At 47.2% G+C, this 16,669-nt stretch overlaps 1 protein-coding gene across 10 annotated transcripts in view; it reads left to right on the forward strand.

Moving 5' to 3' along the window:
• Window positions 1-871: 871 nt before the first annotated feature.
• Window positions 872-16,669, forward strand: part of GRM7 (glutamate metabotropic receptor 7) — a 298,171-nt gene continuing 282,373 nt past the window's right edge. For 4 of the 10 annotated variants that reach the window (XM_062630387.1, XM_062630389.1, XM_062630388.1 and 1 more), the window contains exon 1: window positions 1,013-1,564. In XM_062630387.1, the coding sequence (XP_062486371.1) occupies window positions 1,055-1,564 (510 nt within the window). In that variant the 5' untranslated portion in view covers window positions 1,013-1,054. Of the gene's footprint in view, window positions 1,565-16,669 lie in introns of all 10 variants that reach the window. The other 6 variants (XM_062630392.1, XM_062630394.1, XM_062630397.1 and 3 more) reach the window with 5 other exon arrangements.

Genomic DNA, 16,669 nt, shown 5'->3' on the forward strand with positions numbered 1-16,669 from the left:
GTGTTCAAGGTGAGGTTGGATGGGGTTTTGATCTAGCAGAAGGTGTCCCTGCCAATGGCAGGGGATAAGGTCCCTTCCAACCCAAACCCGTCTGTGATTCCATGATTCTATGTTATAGCATGCTCAAGATACGGTTGTGCTAAATCAAACACGGGTCTGGAGATGTTAAAATAGAACAATCTATCACCTGCATTATTTCGGGTTTGGGAGTATGGGGTTACATCCAAACTCCTCCTCCTTCTCACTGACTCCACTGCTACTCACCTCAGGGGGGAGGAGGATCTCTTTTCTATGTCAAAACCGGATTACCGCTTTCGATGCCATAGCCTGTCCAGAACGCTCCCGCACTTGGGCAGCGATCCCCCGCCCGTCCCGCCGGTCCCGGTCCGTGCTAGCTAGGGGCGCCCGCGGCGCCGGCTCCGCTCCGCTTCCCTCCAGGAGGAGAAGGATAAGGAGCAGGTGGGGGAGGATGAGGACGAGGATGCTCCAGTGGGGCTGATCGGACGCCCCCCCTATAAGCAGGCTCCTTTCGCGGGAGCTTCCCAGCCGGGGACCACTTGCCCGGCTCCCAGCGGCGATAGCCAGCCACTGCCTCTGCGCCCGGCTCCAGCCTCTGGGAACGGGGCTGCCCTGGGGTCCACCACCCCGAGCCACCTGTAGCCCCCCGGCCCCTGGCAGGGCTGGTGGAGGTGCCGGAGCCGGCACCCAGCTCCATCATCTTCATCCCGGCCCGGGATCCGGCGACGCGGCCGCATCCTGCGCAGCGGCAGCGGCGGGCGGGGCGGCGGAGGGGGCGGGAGGCGGAGAGCCCCAGCCACCATTTAAAGCGGTAGCGGCGCGGCGCGGTTCCCCAGTGCCGTGCTGCCGCGGAGCGCGGCGGAGGCAGCCGCGGCCAGGGCGGGCGGGAGCCGCCGACTCCCCCCACCATCCTCCCCCCACCGTCCCCCGGCGATCCCGCCCCGCTGCCCCGGCCCCTCCGGGCCGCATGAAGGCACGGGGGAGCTCGGGCGGGAGCGCGGGGCAGCGCCTGGGAGGCGGCACCGGCACCGGCACCATGGTCCGCCTGGGCAGACTCCTGCGGCTCCTGACTCTGCTGAAGTTGCCCTGCTGCCTGCTGGAGTTGCTGCTCTCGGCGGTGGCCCAGGGGCAGGAGATGTACGCGCCCCACTCCATCCGCCTGGAGGGGGACATCACCCTGGGCGGCCTCTTCCCCGTGCACGCTAAGGGCCCCCCGGGCGTGCCCTGCGGGGACATCAAGAAGGAAAACGGCATCCACAGGCTGGAGGCGATGCTCTACGCCCTGGACCAGATCAACAGCGACCCGGACTTGCTGCCCAATGTCACGCTGGGCGCTCGCATCCTGGACACCTGCTCCCGAGACACCTACGCGCTGGAGCAGTCCCTCACCTTCGTTCAGGCTCTCATCCAGAAGGACACCTCCGACGTGAGGTGCACCAACGGCGAGCCGCCCGTGTTCGTCAAGCCAGAGAAAGTAGTAGGAGTGATCGGGGCGTCGGGAAGTTCAGTCTCCATTATGGTGGCCAACATCCTCCGGCTCTTCCAGGTAGGGTTGCGAAGGCGCTGGGCCGGGCGGGTGGCGGAGCGCTGAGCCTGTGCCGCGAGGCTCTGCCCGCCGCTGTGAACTCCGTTCATGCCCGTCAGGGTGCTTCTTTACCACCCCTCCGGAGTGTCTTGTTTCCCTTGCAGCCACCCTCTCCGTTTCAGCATCCTTCCCCGTCTCCCTCGCGGTGCATGGCACTTTCTGGATTTATCGCCCCATTTGCGAGGAGCGATCCGTGAAGGGAAAGGAGGCGAGCGAAGGGAAAGGGGAGGAAAGGAAAAAAAGCAAAGGCGGTGATTGAGACGGGTTTGCGTTAGAGGGAAATATGGCTCGGCGGAGCTGCGGGCGCAAGGCAGCGGGACGGCTGCGCGTGTGAAATTTCTGCGTGTGTGAGGGCAAGGTGCGGGCAGCGCCGCTCCGGCCCGGGCCGGGGGACCGGGAAAGCCGGAAGGGCTTTCCCCGGCGGTACTTGGTCGAGCCGGCGATGTGCTGGGCAACTCCGGGCTCCTCCGGTCCCCCGGGGTACGCGGTCCCCGCAGCCGGGGAGGCGGCAGGGGCTGGGGGCTGCGGGGGCCGCTCTGCTGGCCGGGCTCCGGCGGCGCTCGTTGGCACCAGGGGGTGAGCAGAGCCGGAGGGTTAGAGAACCGTGTCGGATGAGTGTGTGTGCGGGGAGAAGCGCTGCAGCGCTCGTCCATTCCGCTCCCCCCTCAGGGCGCGCTGCGTTCACCTCGGTGGGGACCTGTCTCCCGCGGCTGCACCCTCCTGCCCTTATCCCCGCCCCACCACCGGGAGAGGGGGCATCAGCCCGTGGCCGAGCCGGGTTTGCCTGCCCGACGGCGGGGAGGGGACACACGCACACTCACACAAACGGGTGTCGTCCCCGTCCCCCTCCCCAGGGGTGGGGTGGGGGGGGGGTATCCCGCGTCAGGGGTCCCCCCGGGGCGCTGCGTGAAGCCGCGAGGCGGGCAGGGAGCCCCGGGTGATCCTCGGCAGCGATCGCGGGTGCAGTGGCAGTGCCAGAACCGCCACCAGATGCATCGTGAGCAGCGGAGTTTCTCGCTTCCTATCCTACGCCTTCGCATGCGGAAGGTGGTGGTGGTATTTATTTTTATTTTTGTGCAGCGGGTGGAGAGATCCCCCGCTTTTCCCAGCTGGAAACTTGAGGTTTGCAGGGCAAATCCACTCTCTGCTCTCAGCAGTCGTCATTAGTCCTTATTCCCAATCTGGCTGTTGGGGCCAGGTACAGCCGTCACCTGCAAGACAGCGATGTGCCTTCTCCCACCACTGTCCTTTGTACTGCCCAGTCAGACTCAGTCCAGCCCGTTTACCTGAAAGGACATAAAGGATCTGGTTTTGTCTTCCTTGTTCGCCTCCCTTCTTGGCAAATTAAAATGCAGCTTGTATAGCTTCTGGATTCAGCAGTGTGCAGAATCTCTAACAATTTGTGCGGCTTTAACATGCAGGTCTTCATATTGCAATGCTGCTTCCAAGAAAGCAGCCCCGCTCGTGTGTGTGAGCAGGCTTGGCAGCACTAGGTACACTGTACTTATTTCTGTTCAAGTCTCCTTGTGTTACAAACACCCCTTCCCAGGCTGCAAAACAGATGATCTCATGTTCTGCTTGAGCTGGAGCCGAGAAGCTTGGAGGGATGCGAGAGCTTGGAGGGATGCAGGAGCTTGAAGGGATGTGAGTGGTGCTGAAGTTCTGCTGAAGTACAGGTTCAGCAAATGCTGATCTACTGTAGACTTCCACCAGCCAACAGATTGAAATTAGCCGGCTGTTCTATATTGAATCTCATCCAAGAGCAAATCCTGGGCACTCTACTGAGCTCTTGTTCAGAGGGAAACCCCAGGCACCAGGATGTGTTTGTAGAATGCCATGATACCTGCAAAATCTTTGGTGATGCATTACAAATACGATAGTTTGCAGGAAGTAAGGTATTTGGGCAGTTTCTGCCTGTAGAGATACTTAAATAAATCTAAGCATTTTAAGGTATTGTGATTGTGCATCTGCTCAAAATTGCTTTTGAACCAAACCATTCAGAAAGCAGAAGCTGGTACAAGCTGAGAGGGATTTTGCCAAATACATGTTTTACAGCTTGGTTCTGCCTTTCTCAAGCACATTTTTCCATGCAATAAAACAATTCCCTATTGCCCTCCTTCAAAACAGAGTTCAGAAAAATGTCCCAGCCAGAGAGAAATAAGAAAGAACAAACTATTTTAAGAGAGAGGAGGAGATCTGGACCTGTTAAGCAATGAAGTACTGTTGTGTGGGGGTGGGTGAGAAGCTGTAAGTTATTGGAAAGAAAAAAAAACAACAACTCAACCACAAAAAACTTGTTACTGCAAGTACTTTCTCAGTGCATGAGCTGTTGCAGCCAGCTTGATTCTCAGGGCTCACCATAGGTTTTACTTACCAGGGCAGTGTGGTGAGGGGTGGGTGAATGGCTCCTGAACATGTATTTTCATGCCCAACCTGGCTTTTCCCTAACAGCTTGTAGGTGAAAATGCTTTCCGTCTGTGGAAGCCTCTGCAAAGAAATCTTACTAGTGCTTACATTTCTTTGACAGTATCTTAGAAGAGAAGCATTTGTACTCTACCTTAATGTAGGGAGGAAAAAGAAAAAAATATATTTATAACCTGTACAGAGAACAGTGGGGTTTCCTCAGCCAGCTACTGATGCTTAAGGGGCTTTCTCTCCAGGCTGGGTAAGATTTAGTCTATTCATCTTCCTCTCTGCATCTGAAGCTGTACTCTCTCTCCATGCAGCTCACCTGTCTGTTCCCAGTCTAGCATGGAGCTTTGCTTTGGGAGTATCTTTGGCTAATGGCAACAGGTGGATCAGCAGGGGAGAACAGCACTGAGGTCCTTTGGTTTGAATTCATCTGGGTAATTACTCTTTGAAGTCCTGTAGCAGCTTTCCTTTTAAAAATGTGAAGGATCTGTGTTAGACTTGGGCTTTTTCCTGTGTGCTAAAAGCAAAAATCCCTCCCCTGCCTCTAGATCTCTCTCCCCACTTGTCCCTGGATTTCACCATCAATAAAAGATACTGGGAATAGGAAGATGGGGGATTTCCCCCAGAACTGTGGGGATGGCCCCAAATCGCAGCTGTGCACAGCTGCTGCTGGACCAAAAGGCAGCCAAGACCCCAGCTCTGCCTGCTCATGGCTGACATTCTCATACTGATGCAGTTGGAGGTGTTGGGGCTGCTGACACTGGGGCCCAGTCAGAGGGGTCACTGCTCTCTCCAGGTCACATAGGATGTGTTGAGGCATTGGAGGGGATGCTGGAATTGCCAATAAGGTCAGCATGTCTCCCAAGTTAAGGCCAAGAACCTGAAGATTTCTCTTCCAAAACAACAACTAATGAGAGATGCAAGAGCAGGGTTTAGAGGAAGCAGGAGGCTTTACACCCAAGTTCAGTATTTGTCACTGCCATTAACGTTGCATGGGACCTTATGCGAGTTGCTTCAGTTAAAATGTTGAAGAGCATCCCAGCCATGCACCAAGATCCCAACTTGTGAAGTAGGCTGGACCCCACACCTGAGACCTACTGACAAGTGGCTGAATATTTGACTTGAAGACAGCTGGAGCTCTCTCTAGTTTGGCAATGGCTCAGGCGAGGGTGAGGGGTTGGTCTGGGAGGGGTCTGGCTGCATGCTTTTTTTTTTTTGCATGTTATTTGCTTTTTTGGAAGCAGAGATGCCAGTGCCTGGGCAGGAACTTACGTGAGATAGCTGGCCCTTCCTGACCAGGTCCCTCTGCAGACAAGACTTGCTCTTCTTCTGGGAGTTGTTCACCATCTCTGCCCTGGGTAGGGAGGGATTATGAAGCCGTGTGCTTCGATAACAAGGCTGCTTGGGGCCCTGGATTAATGCAGTGGAAGGGATAATATGATGTGTGGTGGACCATGGAGACAGAAATGCATGAATATTCAAGGGTGTCAAATACAGTGACTTTCTCTAAATGCAGTCTTATTAAAGCGTGCCAATAAATAGTATGCAGATTGTAAATTAAATATCTGTTCTAAAAATAAAACAGAAACAATTTGGAAAGCTGTTTCCAAATGCATCGGGGAGCTCAAGGCAATATGCTTTTAGGCTGCTAGTTTTGCATTGTAAAAAAATTCTGTTACTTCACAGTGTCATAGCTTTCCTTACAAATTTAACTCCATGAAATTCAGTAACTGTGCTGAAAAAAAAGCCCTGCCAAATGTTTCATCTGCTTCATATTTTCTGAGAGCAGAACCATGCAATATGGGGAATATCAACACACTGATTTCTTTTTTTATGCTGGGAAACTAATTTTTAGTCTCCCTTATACTTACAGACTTCTCATTACAAGCTTTAATAATGAACTAATTACCGCTTCAGGTTTCTGTTCTCAGTGGAGGTAATTTTAAATAGTCAACCAACAATTGTTCTTTCTTGTTGAAATACCTTTTTGCTTTTATCGGTGATGGTTCTTATTGCCCGTACAGGTGTGTTATCAAGTCCCTTCAGGGAACGTTTTAGAAACCAGTGTGGGATAAAGGAGTACAATGAGATTGGGAGTGTAAATTGAAACTTCCCATATATCCCTTGGGGGGCTTTTGGCTATATTTCCATCTGCAGGCACCTTTGTAGTAAATGAGAAAGCGAAAAGTTGCAGTCCTGCCTTCTGCTCTAGACACAATGAAACCAGTAGAAATGTGATTATTTGGAAACAGATACAGCTTAAGAGTGCAGCCCTGAGGTGGATGCTGCATTTTTCTTTGGAAAGTGAGGATATCCATCCTCTTTGCCAAGGCAATGGCAGCCACCTGCACCCATAAGATGTGGCTGGCTGCACCCATAAGCTTCAAGGTCTGCAACCAGTGTTGATGGAGAGTGTGGTTGTGCCTCAAGTTTCTGCCTTGGGAGAATTCATTGTGGCTCTCAACAGTCATCAGTGCCCGTTCCTGCTGGGTGTGCAGCACAGCCATATGGAAAAAGTATAAGGGCTGTAGGAGAGTTGCTTTACTGACAGTGTGATCCCATGTTTTTGAGACATTCTTGTGTTTGTTTTTTAATCAATTTTATGCTGCTTATCTGATTAGTTTCTGGAAACTCCTTCACTCCGCAGCAAAGACCTTTGCAACCTGATTGTTTCTCCCTCTCTCCCTTTGATTTGTTTGTTTCCCATGGGAACACAGACTGTAACCAAGTCCAAGGTTTCCACCCAAGGTTCTGGGTGCAGAGCCCCTTTCTACTGAACTTGATCTAAGGAGGTGGTAGTAAATGGCCACTGGAATGGACTGCAATGCCCTTGCCTTTAGGTTGTAACTGGTGCATGGGGAGAAAACTAACATGCTTTAACAAGATTTTTCTCTAGATACTAGTATATTTTGAACTCATTACCCGTGTGTTGCATTTTCCTCTTCCAACTTTTAATAAGACAATAGTGGTTTTAGGAAGTGGATTAATGATTGATTTCATGCAAGATTTCAGGAGAACTACATATTTTTCAGTTAGACTTACATAGAGAATTTAACAAAAAGCAGAAAATAGGAAACAGCCAACTTTACTTCTTCGCCTCTTTTAAAGAAAAACCCTGCTTTTGTGTTTCTCAGCAAGCTTTCATTTGATCAGCCTCTAATTATTTGTCCTTGTTGTTATTGATGCACGTAATACATGACAACAAGCTGAGCCATGCAGTAATACTGTATTCTTGTTGAAATACCGGGCTACATTTAAAAGATGTGGAAGAATCTTATCTTGCCTGTTTAGATCAAAAGTAAAGGAAAATCCTTTCTTGAGGAACTAACATGTTTCCACATGGAGTTATTAATGGAACTAAAGGATCTTAAGGTCCTTTCCAACCCTAACTATTCTACGATTCTATGGTTGGAGGTGCTATGAATATATTTTTCTGTAACATGGTGTTTTGGAGGTAAAAATTCTTTTCTTGACAAGACAAAATTCAATATTAGCAACAATCTCAGCTCTCAATCTGTTTTCGAGTGTCTCTCTGTAGATGTTAGGTAGAAGAGACTGTGAAGAGTCATCTGGGAGAAGGCTGACTCTGCCAAGAGAGGCATGCTCACCTGTGGAGAGAGACAGAGAAGAGGGATGATGGTGCTTATGTGAGCAGAGGATTAGTAGATAATTGGGGCTGGCATGGGGGGCAGCACAGGGGCGGTGCAGCAACCTGTCAGCTTGTACAGTGGAAGCATATATTCAGCAAGTACACTTGTGCAATTCCCAATTTACTTTTTGAAATGAAATAAGGTGACCTCTTTGGAATGACAAATGGAGGGATCATTTCAAGGCATTAATTTTTATGAAAGAAAAATTGATCTGGTTTTGAATTTCATAACACTAATACTGTAAAACTGCATGTACTATATTCTGTATTTTATTCTATTAAACAAGTTTTGCTTGGCGGCATTAAAACCATCCACCACAATACTCTGCATCATAACATCAGATATTGTTATTTCTATTTATAGTGATACTCAAATTAATCTCAATGAATGACAATGCTGACTGTCCCAGACATAAGACCATGGTGAATTTTATTGTAATATTGAAAGATATGAAGCATGTAATTAAGGCTGTTTGGAGAGCACAGAATCCAATATAGTCAGGTCATTAGCGTGGTGGAGTGGGTATCCAGGCAGAGAGAAATCTGAAGAAAAACAAGTATTTCTAAAGCCTTTCTCATTACTGATGACTCTCAAGGTCCTGTAAAGCCCTTCTGCTGGAGGCAGCGGAGGTATTCAGAATCATTACCAATTTAGCTAAGAATAAAGCATGGTTCTATTATGGACCACTAAAGTACGGTAGCCATGCCCTGCCCCCAGCCACTAGTCATATATGCACAGACATTATGCATTTTACCTTGCTGGAGTAGCTGGATTTTGTACCAAAGCCCTTCACTGGCACCATGCACATGCGAAGCCAGTGGCTGGAGGCAGGATGGTGCACCTTCAGCATGCCTACAGTGGCCGAGACCTTTGCATTAGAGTCTTGCCCTTTCCCTGTGGGGCAAGTGCCTCCATTTGACAACATCTGACAAGTGGTGTTGCATTTCCAGAGAAACCTGGACTCCAAAGGCATTGCCCAGCCTCCCTCTACTTGAGTCTATATTGTGGTAAGTGATGCTTTTGCTGTGTCATTTGGGATGTTCAGGAGAGGCATTAGCATGTGTTGCAAAGTATACATCCTCTTATTCCTTGGCTGATGGGGTAATGCAGGTCAATGTCTTGCTTCTGAGTACTTTTAAATGAACTTGGCAAATGTGCCCAAACCTCCGTGAAGTGCTCCTATTAGAGATTGCCTTTCTCCTTGTGTTGAGATCATGTGAGGCACACAGACTACCTGCCCTCTGATTTAAATGGGAAGAGAAGGCAGGCTTTGAAGACCTTCCCTTCTGAATGCTGTGAGCTGCCTGGTGTGGCACAGATAAAATCTTTTCATATGTAAGGCACATCAAATAGCTCTATTTTTGTTCATTAAAAGGATTGCCTGACCTGTGCGGGTGGAGGGGACAGTTAGGAGCAGTCGTAGGTTGCAAGATTGCATTCTGATGATGGTTCAGCTCAGTGTCTATGGATATGTTTGTGTATGTAGGTGTTTTGTATAGATACAAATATAGATATACTTGCATGGTGGGAGGCTGGAACCAGATGAACTTGACCATTCTATGATGATAGATTCTTGTGCTGTAGACAGAAATGACCTGTCTTTTAACGTCTTTCTTGGGGATAAGGCTGGGAAGGGGAGCGCTGTCACCAGTGCTGGGCCACGGTGGGTGAGGATGGGATGGAGCAGCTTTTCCTGGCTGCTGCTGCTGTCAGTGTGCCGACAGTCATGTCACCTGCTTGTTTGGCTTTTCAATTCTGTCTGTCTTGCATTAGTATGATGTTAGGACTCAGAAGAATCAATGATGTGTGAATAATAGAGGAAAGATGTGTTTTAGTAATACAGAGCTCCTCAAAAGCGTTAGGCAGTGTAGTCAATGGGTTGTGTTCAGGCTTGGCTGTTCCTATCCAGGGAGTGAGTGAAGAGAGGACAGGCAGAAAGTGTGATGTAAAGCAGAGGGAAGAGTGTGGAGCATGTGGCTGGTGCAGTGTAAGAGGGTGCTGGAAGGAGGATGCTCTGCAGGACCAGCTCTCCTCCTTCCACCAACAGAAGCTTCAGGTCTTCCCCTGACTGCAGCTGGGGTGGCTCCATGGACCCCAGCATGGGCAGAGGGGATAGACAGTCGGGCTGTGGTGGCTCTTCCCTTTGCAGGAGGCTACTGGCCATGTGCTTGCTGCATTGGTCTCTGCTTAGAGTCTGCTTTGACTGGTCAAAGAGAGAATCAAGGTCAGGGTGGAGGAGCTGAGAGTGGTTGCTGTTCAGAGCAATGCCTTGGTAGGGGAAGCAGCTAAGATCAACTCCGGTATCTGCACAACCCAGATCAGTGCCAGGAGGTGACACAGATGTCTCAGGGAGGACACAGCCCTGTGTCTTGTTACATGGTGGGGAATTGTCATGGGCGCTTATCTTAGCCCAAGGGCAATGTCTTGCTGGAGCTGCTTTACAGCTTCCAGTTCAAAAGCCAGTGTTGTGGTTTAAACCCTAGCCAGACAGCTTGTTCACCAGTGAGTGGTGCAGGGCTGAGAGCAATTGAGCCCCCCCCCGGGGCTCTCCCCTTCCCCACTCCCGGAGGAACGGGGAGGAGGATCGAAAGAGTGCAACTCCCATGGGTTGAGACAAGAACAGTCCAGCAACCAATGTACAACACAAATCACCACTGCTACTATCAACTACAACAATGATAAGGGAAAATAACAAGGGAAGAGAATACGATACCACCGGCCAAGAAACGAGTCCCACCCGGAAGCCCGTGTCCTTCCGGGTAACTCCCAGTTACCCCCCACCCCGGGCATGACATGCTGTGGTATGGAATAACTCCCTGGCTAGCCCGGGTCAGGCGCCCCATCTCTGCTTCCTCCCAGCTTCCCCTCCTCCCTGGCAGAGCATGAGCCTCACAAAGTCCTTGGTCAGGGTAAATGTCACTTAGCAACAACCGAAAACATCGGCTTCACCAGCACTGTTCCCAGGCTGGAAGTCAAAACACAGCACTGCACCAGCTACCACGAAGGAGAAACATGACTGCTACTGCTGAACCCAGGACAGCCAGATAATCTGGACCTTGCTTTGGTGTGGTCCCTCTGCTCCCTTGCTTACTGTAGGTATGCCCTTAGATCTTGCTCTTAACAGTTTTACAGCTGTTTTTGGCTTTTCACTTGCTGGTATAACAACTGCTGACAAAGCCAAAACCTTAAGCTGCAGTTGTCTTGAAAAATTACTCTGATCTGAGTTCTCCTCAGGTGAGTTAATACAAACCTGTATCTCTGCTTCCTTCATTAGAGTTTTCACATTTCTGTGGCTGGTAACAGGATGCAACAGTAGGCCAATGGTGTGTGTGACGCCTGTGGCTGGTGGGGTTCAGGGGTATGAGGGCAAGATAGCATCAATCACCTTTGTTGGTGCTGCACCTCAGTGGGAGCTACGGGGCAAGCTGAGATCTCTTGACACCTTTAAAGATGCCTTGCTTCTGGAAATGTGAAAAAGTTGGTTATAAGATGGTTAAGGGGGGTTTACAGGGTTGGCTGGAAAAATCATCCTTTTTGTTCATAAACCAAATTTCACTTATAGAAAGGATGGTGTGAAAGTGAACAGAGATCCCTGCATGTGTTTTTTATAGAAGCCATTTATTAAATCCCACATAAAGGTCCTAATCCTAACTCTGTGTAGGAGAGTGCCCATACATAAATAGGACTATAAATCCAAAGATTGTAAAGTATGGAAACATGTACTTGTTTTGGTACAATTTTCCAGTGGTTTTGAATGCACCAGCATTGGCTGATGTTGGTGGGAAGGTAGCAGGCAGGATGAGGAGCTGGCTGATTGGAGTGGACAGTTTAGGGCATCCCCTTGTCCTAGTAGTGTCTCCTCAGCCTCCCACTCTGGTGCCCTCAAAAGCGCTCCCTTCCCAATTTCTGGGGCAGAGGCTGTTGGCATGGCTCCTGCTGCTGTCTCCATCAGCAGTGGTTCTCCATGCTTGGGACGAATTGCTTAGCTGAGATGGGACCCATATAACCAGTCTGGTCCTAGCAGGTGCTTGACTAAGTTCTTGCATAATCTTTTCTTATATGTGGGAGAACATGCCGTAACCTCCATGAAAGACTATTTTTATTCCCTCTTAATAGTCGGCTTTTATCTTCTTTGCTGGAAATTTTCCTGGTTTTGTTTTGACTGTACTTTCACAGCAGGCTATGAAGCTTAAGTGCAATGCAGGATGCAGTAGGTATCTTCCTAAAGCAAGACTTCCACTCTCCCACCTGTGCTGCAAGTTAGGCATTAGAGGTTTTGAATGTTCTGTTGAGAGAGACTTATCTGCAAGATTAACATACACTCAGCTGGGATTTGTGAAACCGCATCTCTGTCTGATTCAGGCTCCAGATGTTAGCCTAAATTTCGAGCAGTCTGGGTGGGTCACTTTAAAGCCTGCCTCACCTCAGTAATGCATTTCCAATGTAGACTACCTGTGTTAAAAAACAACCAAAAAAAATCCTACAAGAAGTTTTCTTCCACAATAGCCCTTGTTTAAAGAACTGGAAATCTTCCAAATGAAGAAAATAGTAAAATCCCAATTCTCTCTATCCAGTATCTTTGGAGAGGACAGGGCCTTCAGCATTTTTGGAGACCTTGGTGCCAGCATTATCTCAGATGGAAATGCTCAGATTTGGTGCCTTGCAAGTTTTTCTCTGCTGCCATTTCAGAATAAAGCATTCTGGAAGCTCATCTGCAGAAGATTTTCTAATAAATTGATTATTTCATAAATATTTTAATAACAGTAATTATGCATTCATCAGAATGGAGATTTGTTTCAATGTCATTAAAATCAGCCTCATAATTATATGCATGGTATTTCTGCACACAGTACAAACTGAGTGCAATTGCTTTGTAAATGTACTGCAGCACTTGGTGAATTTACATCTTTTCAGAATTCTTGTCTCCAGCTATTGGCCTGTTCAACATACCAGGAAGAGCAGGACAGCAGGAAATTTTCTTCCATGGAATGGAGAATTTGGGCCTTAAGAAGTGCAGCAGGCTTCTATTTCTAGCAGCAGCAACCCATGAACACTTTAATACAAGATCACAGATAAAATGCAAATTGTGAGATGCAGAGGTGCCAGCTGCACCACAGCTGATGTGATGATGCTAAAACCGCATGGATTTCAGGAGGAGCACGCTGGGAGCCCTAGTTGGGCACACTGTGACAGCCACCACTGCTTACAGGGCAACCAAAATGCTGCCAAGACTGACACAAATTTACTTTTGAAATAAATTTATAATTTTTTTTTTGTGATAGATCTGTACTTTTTAAACAAATTTATTTTGAGGCATCTTGAGAGAAACACAGATAAGATAGTGCTAGAAGTTCTGTTGCCCAAGAAAGCTTGACTAGACTGACTAGTCTGCTCTCTGACTAGAAGTCTGATAGCAAATTCCCTTTTCACTGTGAACGTGGCCTGTTATCCTTGGAGAGCCATGTGTTTGCTGGCTTCCAAGTACCTCTGCCTGATAAACACAACCTGGTAAACTTAATCAACATTTTTGTTTCCAGTAGCGATACTAGAGACTAATGTTTAGTCCCAGTAATACAAGTTCCCATGTAACATACTTTAAACACCAAGGAGAGCTGTGAGAGTATATTTGCTAATTTACAAGCAAAACAAAGATAATCTGTTTTCCAGGATGAGCTCAACTGGCCATAAGTGTTTCATAGATCCCTAATGCTCATCTTGAGCGGTAACAGTGTATCCCATGTATCTCAGTACTTAATTTCTATGTTAAAAAACCCAGAACCAAAGGCAATTTGATTGAATGCCAGATAATGAGCCTGTATTTTGTGTATCTCAAGGACAACACAGAGCTTAGTATTCACTGTGTTACATTCTCCATTGATTCCCTAGGCCCCAGCCTTCAGCATTTGAATTTTCCTTTACACGCAGTCCATAACCACCTCTCTTGTACCGTAACATGTTTTCTGGCTGTGTCCAATTCTTGCTGCTGCTCTGTCTATAAAACTTCAAAGTTCAGAACTTGCATCTCAGCTGATGCAGCCAGAGCATCTTGTATTGCCGCCTCCTCTTTCTGTCCTTCCTATTGATTATAAAATGGAGTTGGTAAAGGCCTCCTGGGAGTATTACTAATCTTGCCTTCCTCAGAGTGTCTTTTCCACTTCTTGTTTCTCTTGCATGTTCTTTCTCTACCCTTGGGGATAATTCTTCCCACCCTTCCTGCCTTCACATGAGGATGCTTTGGGACCGTGGCTTCCCAGGTTAACCAGGGCTGATGGCAGGTTTGTTCAGCTTAAAAAAAGTGATTCTGTATGGCTGGGGTCAAGTTCCCAGCAGATGGATGTCAGTATAGCTCTGACAGCTTACACCAGCTGAGGTTATGGCTTGCTTTCTTGCTTTCTTATGTATTTATTCCCTTTGGAAATGGGTACACCCCAGTTCTGTAATCTTTGGGGCATCAGATACGCTGAGATGCCTTCATGGTATGTGGTCATTTCACAGGGCAATGCATAATAAAGAGATGAATGTGAAACAATAATATACAGGTTAATCTAATGGATGGCTGAAAGCTAATAAATTCTCCTGTTGTCTTCAATTTAATGACACTCATAAGAGCCTAGACAGCATCACCACCAGTTTTAATTGTGCCAGTGCCTTGCTGCTATAGAGACAAGACTAAGTGCCCAGGGTTATTTCCCATGCTGATCCCATCAAGATGGAGTCCTAATAGGTGGGATCAAGGCCAAATCCCATTTAATAAAAAAATGGCAAGAATAAATAAAAAGTTAAAGGAAAGCTGTCAATGCAAATTTGGCTGGAAGTTGTTGCTTTGTAAAATAAAATCCAGCATTAACAGAGATGCTTTAGTGATTTTTAAAGAAGGTAATTTTGTGGCAGTACTTGAATGCTCAGAAATTATATTGGCAATAAAAATTAATTAAATGACATTTTTGTGGTTTTGTAGGTTTTTCCTGTCTGTCAGCAGTACAGAATATCTGAGTATTAGCGATGTAAAGGAAGTTACCATTTTAAGGTGTGTATACCACTGCTGCAGTGAAGTATGTTCAAAATTAGGAAAGGCTATCATCATGCCTTGATTCCCCAGCAAGTCTGTGGTGACTGGGAGCTCTCTGCTTGTTCCAGTGCTTGAAGACATTTCCTGTAGTAGAATGTTAGTGTTGTGGGTAAAGTGATTTTGTGTTCTTCATGGGATTCTGGAAGTTGACACCAAAGAATTCATTTTCCTTCTGCCTGCAGCAGCCATGATGGCATCAGCCCTTAGGGAGTTACAGCTTGTTTTCACTTTGTTAGCTAAACTGGGTATGTGGAATGGAGAAATGACTTGGCTTCTTCAAGCGCTGTGGAGAATGTCCAGGGCAGCTGCAGAAGTAAGTCTCTAACACACTGGGATCTGTAACACATCTCGGTGTGAGACCAGGCGAATGGCCTGCCAGATTGCAGAGCAGAGGTACTGACATCCGTTGAGAGCCAGCTTTCCATCTTTAGGGATATTTTTGTGGTATGGTAAACTGTGAAGGGCATTAAATCCATGAAGGAATGAAGGAAATCACAAATACAGTTTTACCTACCTGTGATAAATGTGTTTTGCTGGAAAATCAAATTGTTACTAAAAAAGCCTCCAAACCCTGTGCTTATTCTCTCAGGAAGAATCTTCATACATTTCAGAAGAAAATAAATACCTCTAAGCACAAAAGCACTGAGGAATGAGGCTGATAACTCTTCTATAAAATGTCCTGCTTGAGACAAGCAAAGCTCCTGCTGCTCTCCTTAAGAAATCCATCTGTTGGTGAAATAACAATTGCTTATTCAAATGTGCTGTCTATGGCTATGTTTATGATAAATTCACATATGTGAAATAAACCCATGCTTGTTTCTGAGCATACACCATGCTGTGCTGTAACCATGCACTTCGTATTTAAATACGTAACAACTCTTTTATAAGGCAGCAGTTGATCCTGGCTTGGAGCTCTCATCAGCCCCAGGGGAAGTGCCATGTGCAGCCCAGAGCAGGGCCATCACCCTGGCGTGAGGGCTGCACTTACTGGTATTGGACACGCCAGCATGTTGGCAATGCTGCAGAAGCAGTGAAGTAGCTGAGATCTATCATTCAGGCTCTGAACTATGAGGAAAGTTGTAACAGTTCATCAAAAATATCAGCTTTTCCACGGGGTGAACTAGCTGATTTGTGGTACCTCTATGCAGCAAATTATTATATAGACTTTTATACAGTGGTTTATTTATACATATTGCTTTGTTTTTCCTTTTGCTACATTTTCAAATTGAATTTTTTAGCAATGAATGCGTGTACTTTGCCCTCTTCCCTCCATCTGCTGTTCTTCACTTGGCTCCTAAGCAGCCTGGAAAATTGCTCTAACAGCTGATCCTAATCTCCAAGGTGAATTCTGGATAAGATGCTATTGGGTTCATGAAATGATTCTTTTTCTCCTTGTGCTGTTGTAAAGGTATCATTGAGCTAGCAAAACTACAAACTGTTCTTTTTGTCTTTCCTACTGGGTTTTGTAGAGCATGCTAAATCTTAGTACTTTAGTTATAATAAATATGTCACGCATTAAAAATATCACAGATAATGAGGTATAGTTTAAACACACAGCTAGGAGAAAACATGATCTTTCTCAATTGAACTGTTTGTACTGTGCATGAATCTTTGTGTTGTATTTGTTGACTGGGGGTATTTTTATGTACTCCATGAAGACAAATTAAAAATGCCAGTTATTTAATGAAATAAAATTATGCTGAAGTTTGTGCTGCTTTACATCTCAGATTTGTGCTTTGCATTTTACGTGGTATCCTGAAGGTTCCTCATTGTTACTGGAGTACGCACTGAGAATGAAATGGAGCATGGGGTACAGCGCTGGTTTGCTGCAGCAGTACCTGGGGAAGGGTGCAGACACATCCTGAGGTTTGGAAAGGTTGGGGATTGGCAGAGCCAGCAAGTAGAAATAAAGGGCATTTCTCGTTCCTCCCATTT

This window comes from Pezoporus occidentalis, unplaced genomic scaffold (genome assembly GCF_034315485.1).
Source record: "Pezoporus occidentalis ecotype Australia unplaced genomic scaffold, CSIRO_AGI_Poc_V1 ctg35, whole genome shotgun sequence".
Lineage (NCBI taxonomy): Eukaryota > Metazoa > Chordata > Aves > Psittaciformes > Psittacidae > Pezoporus > Pezoporus occidentalis.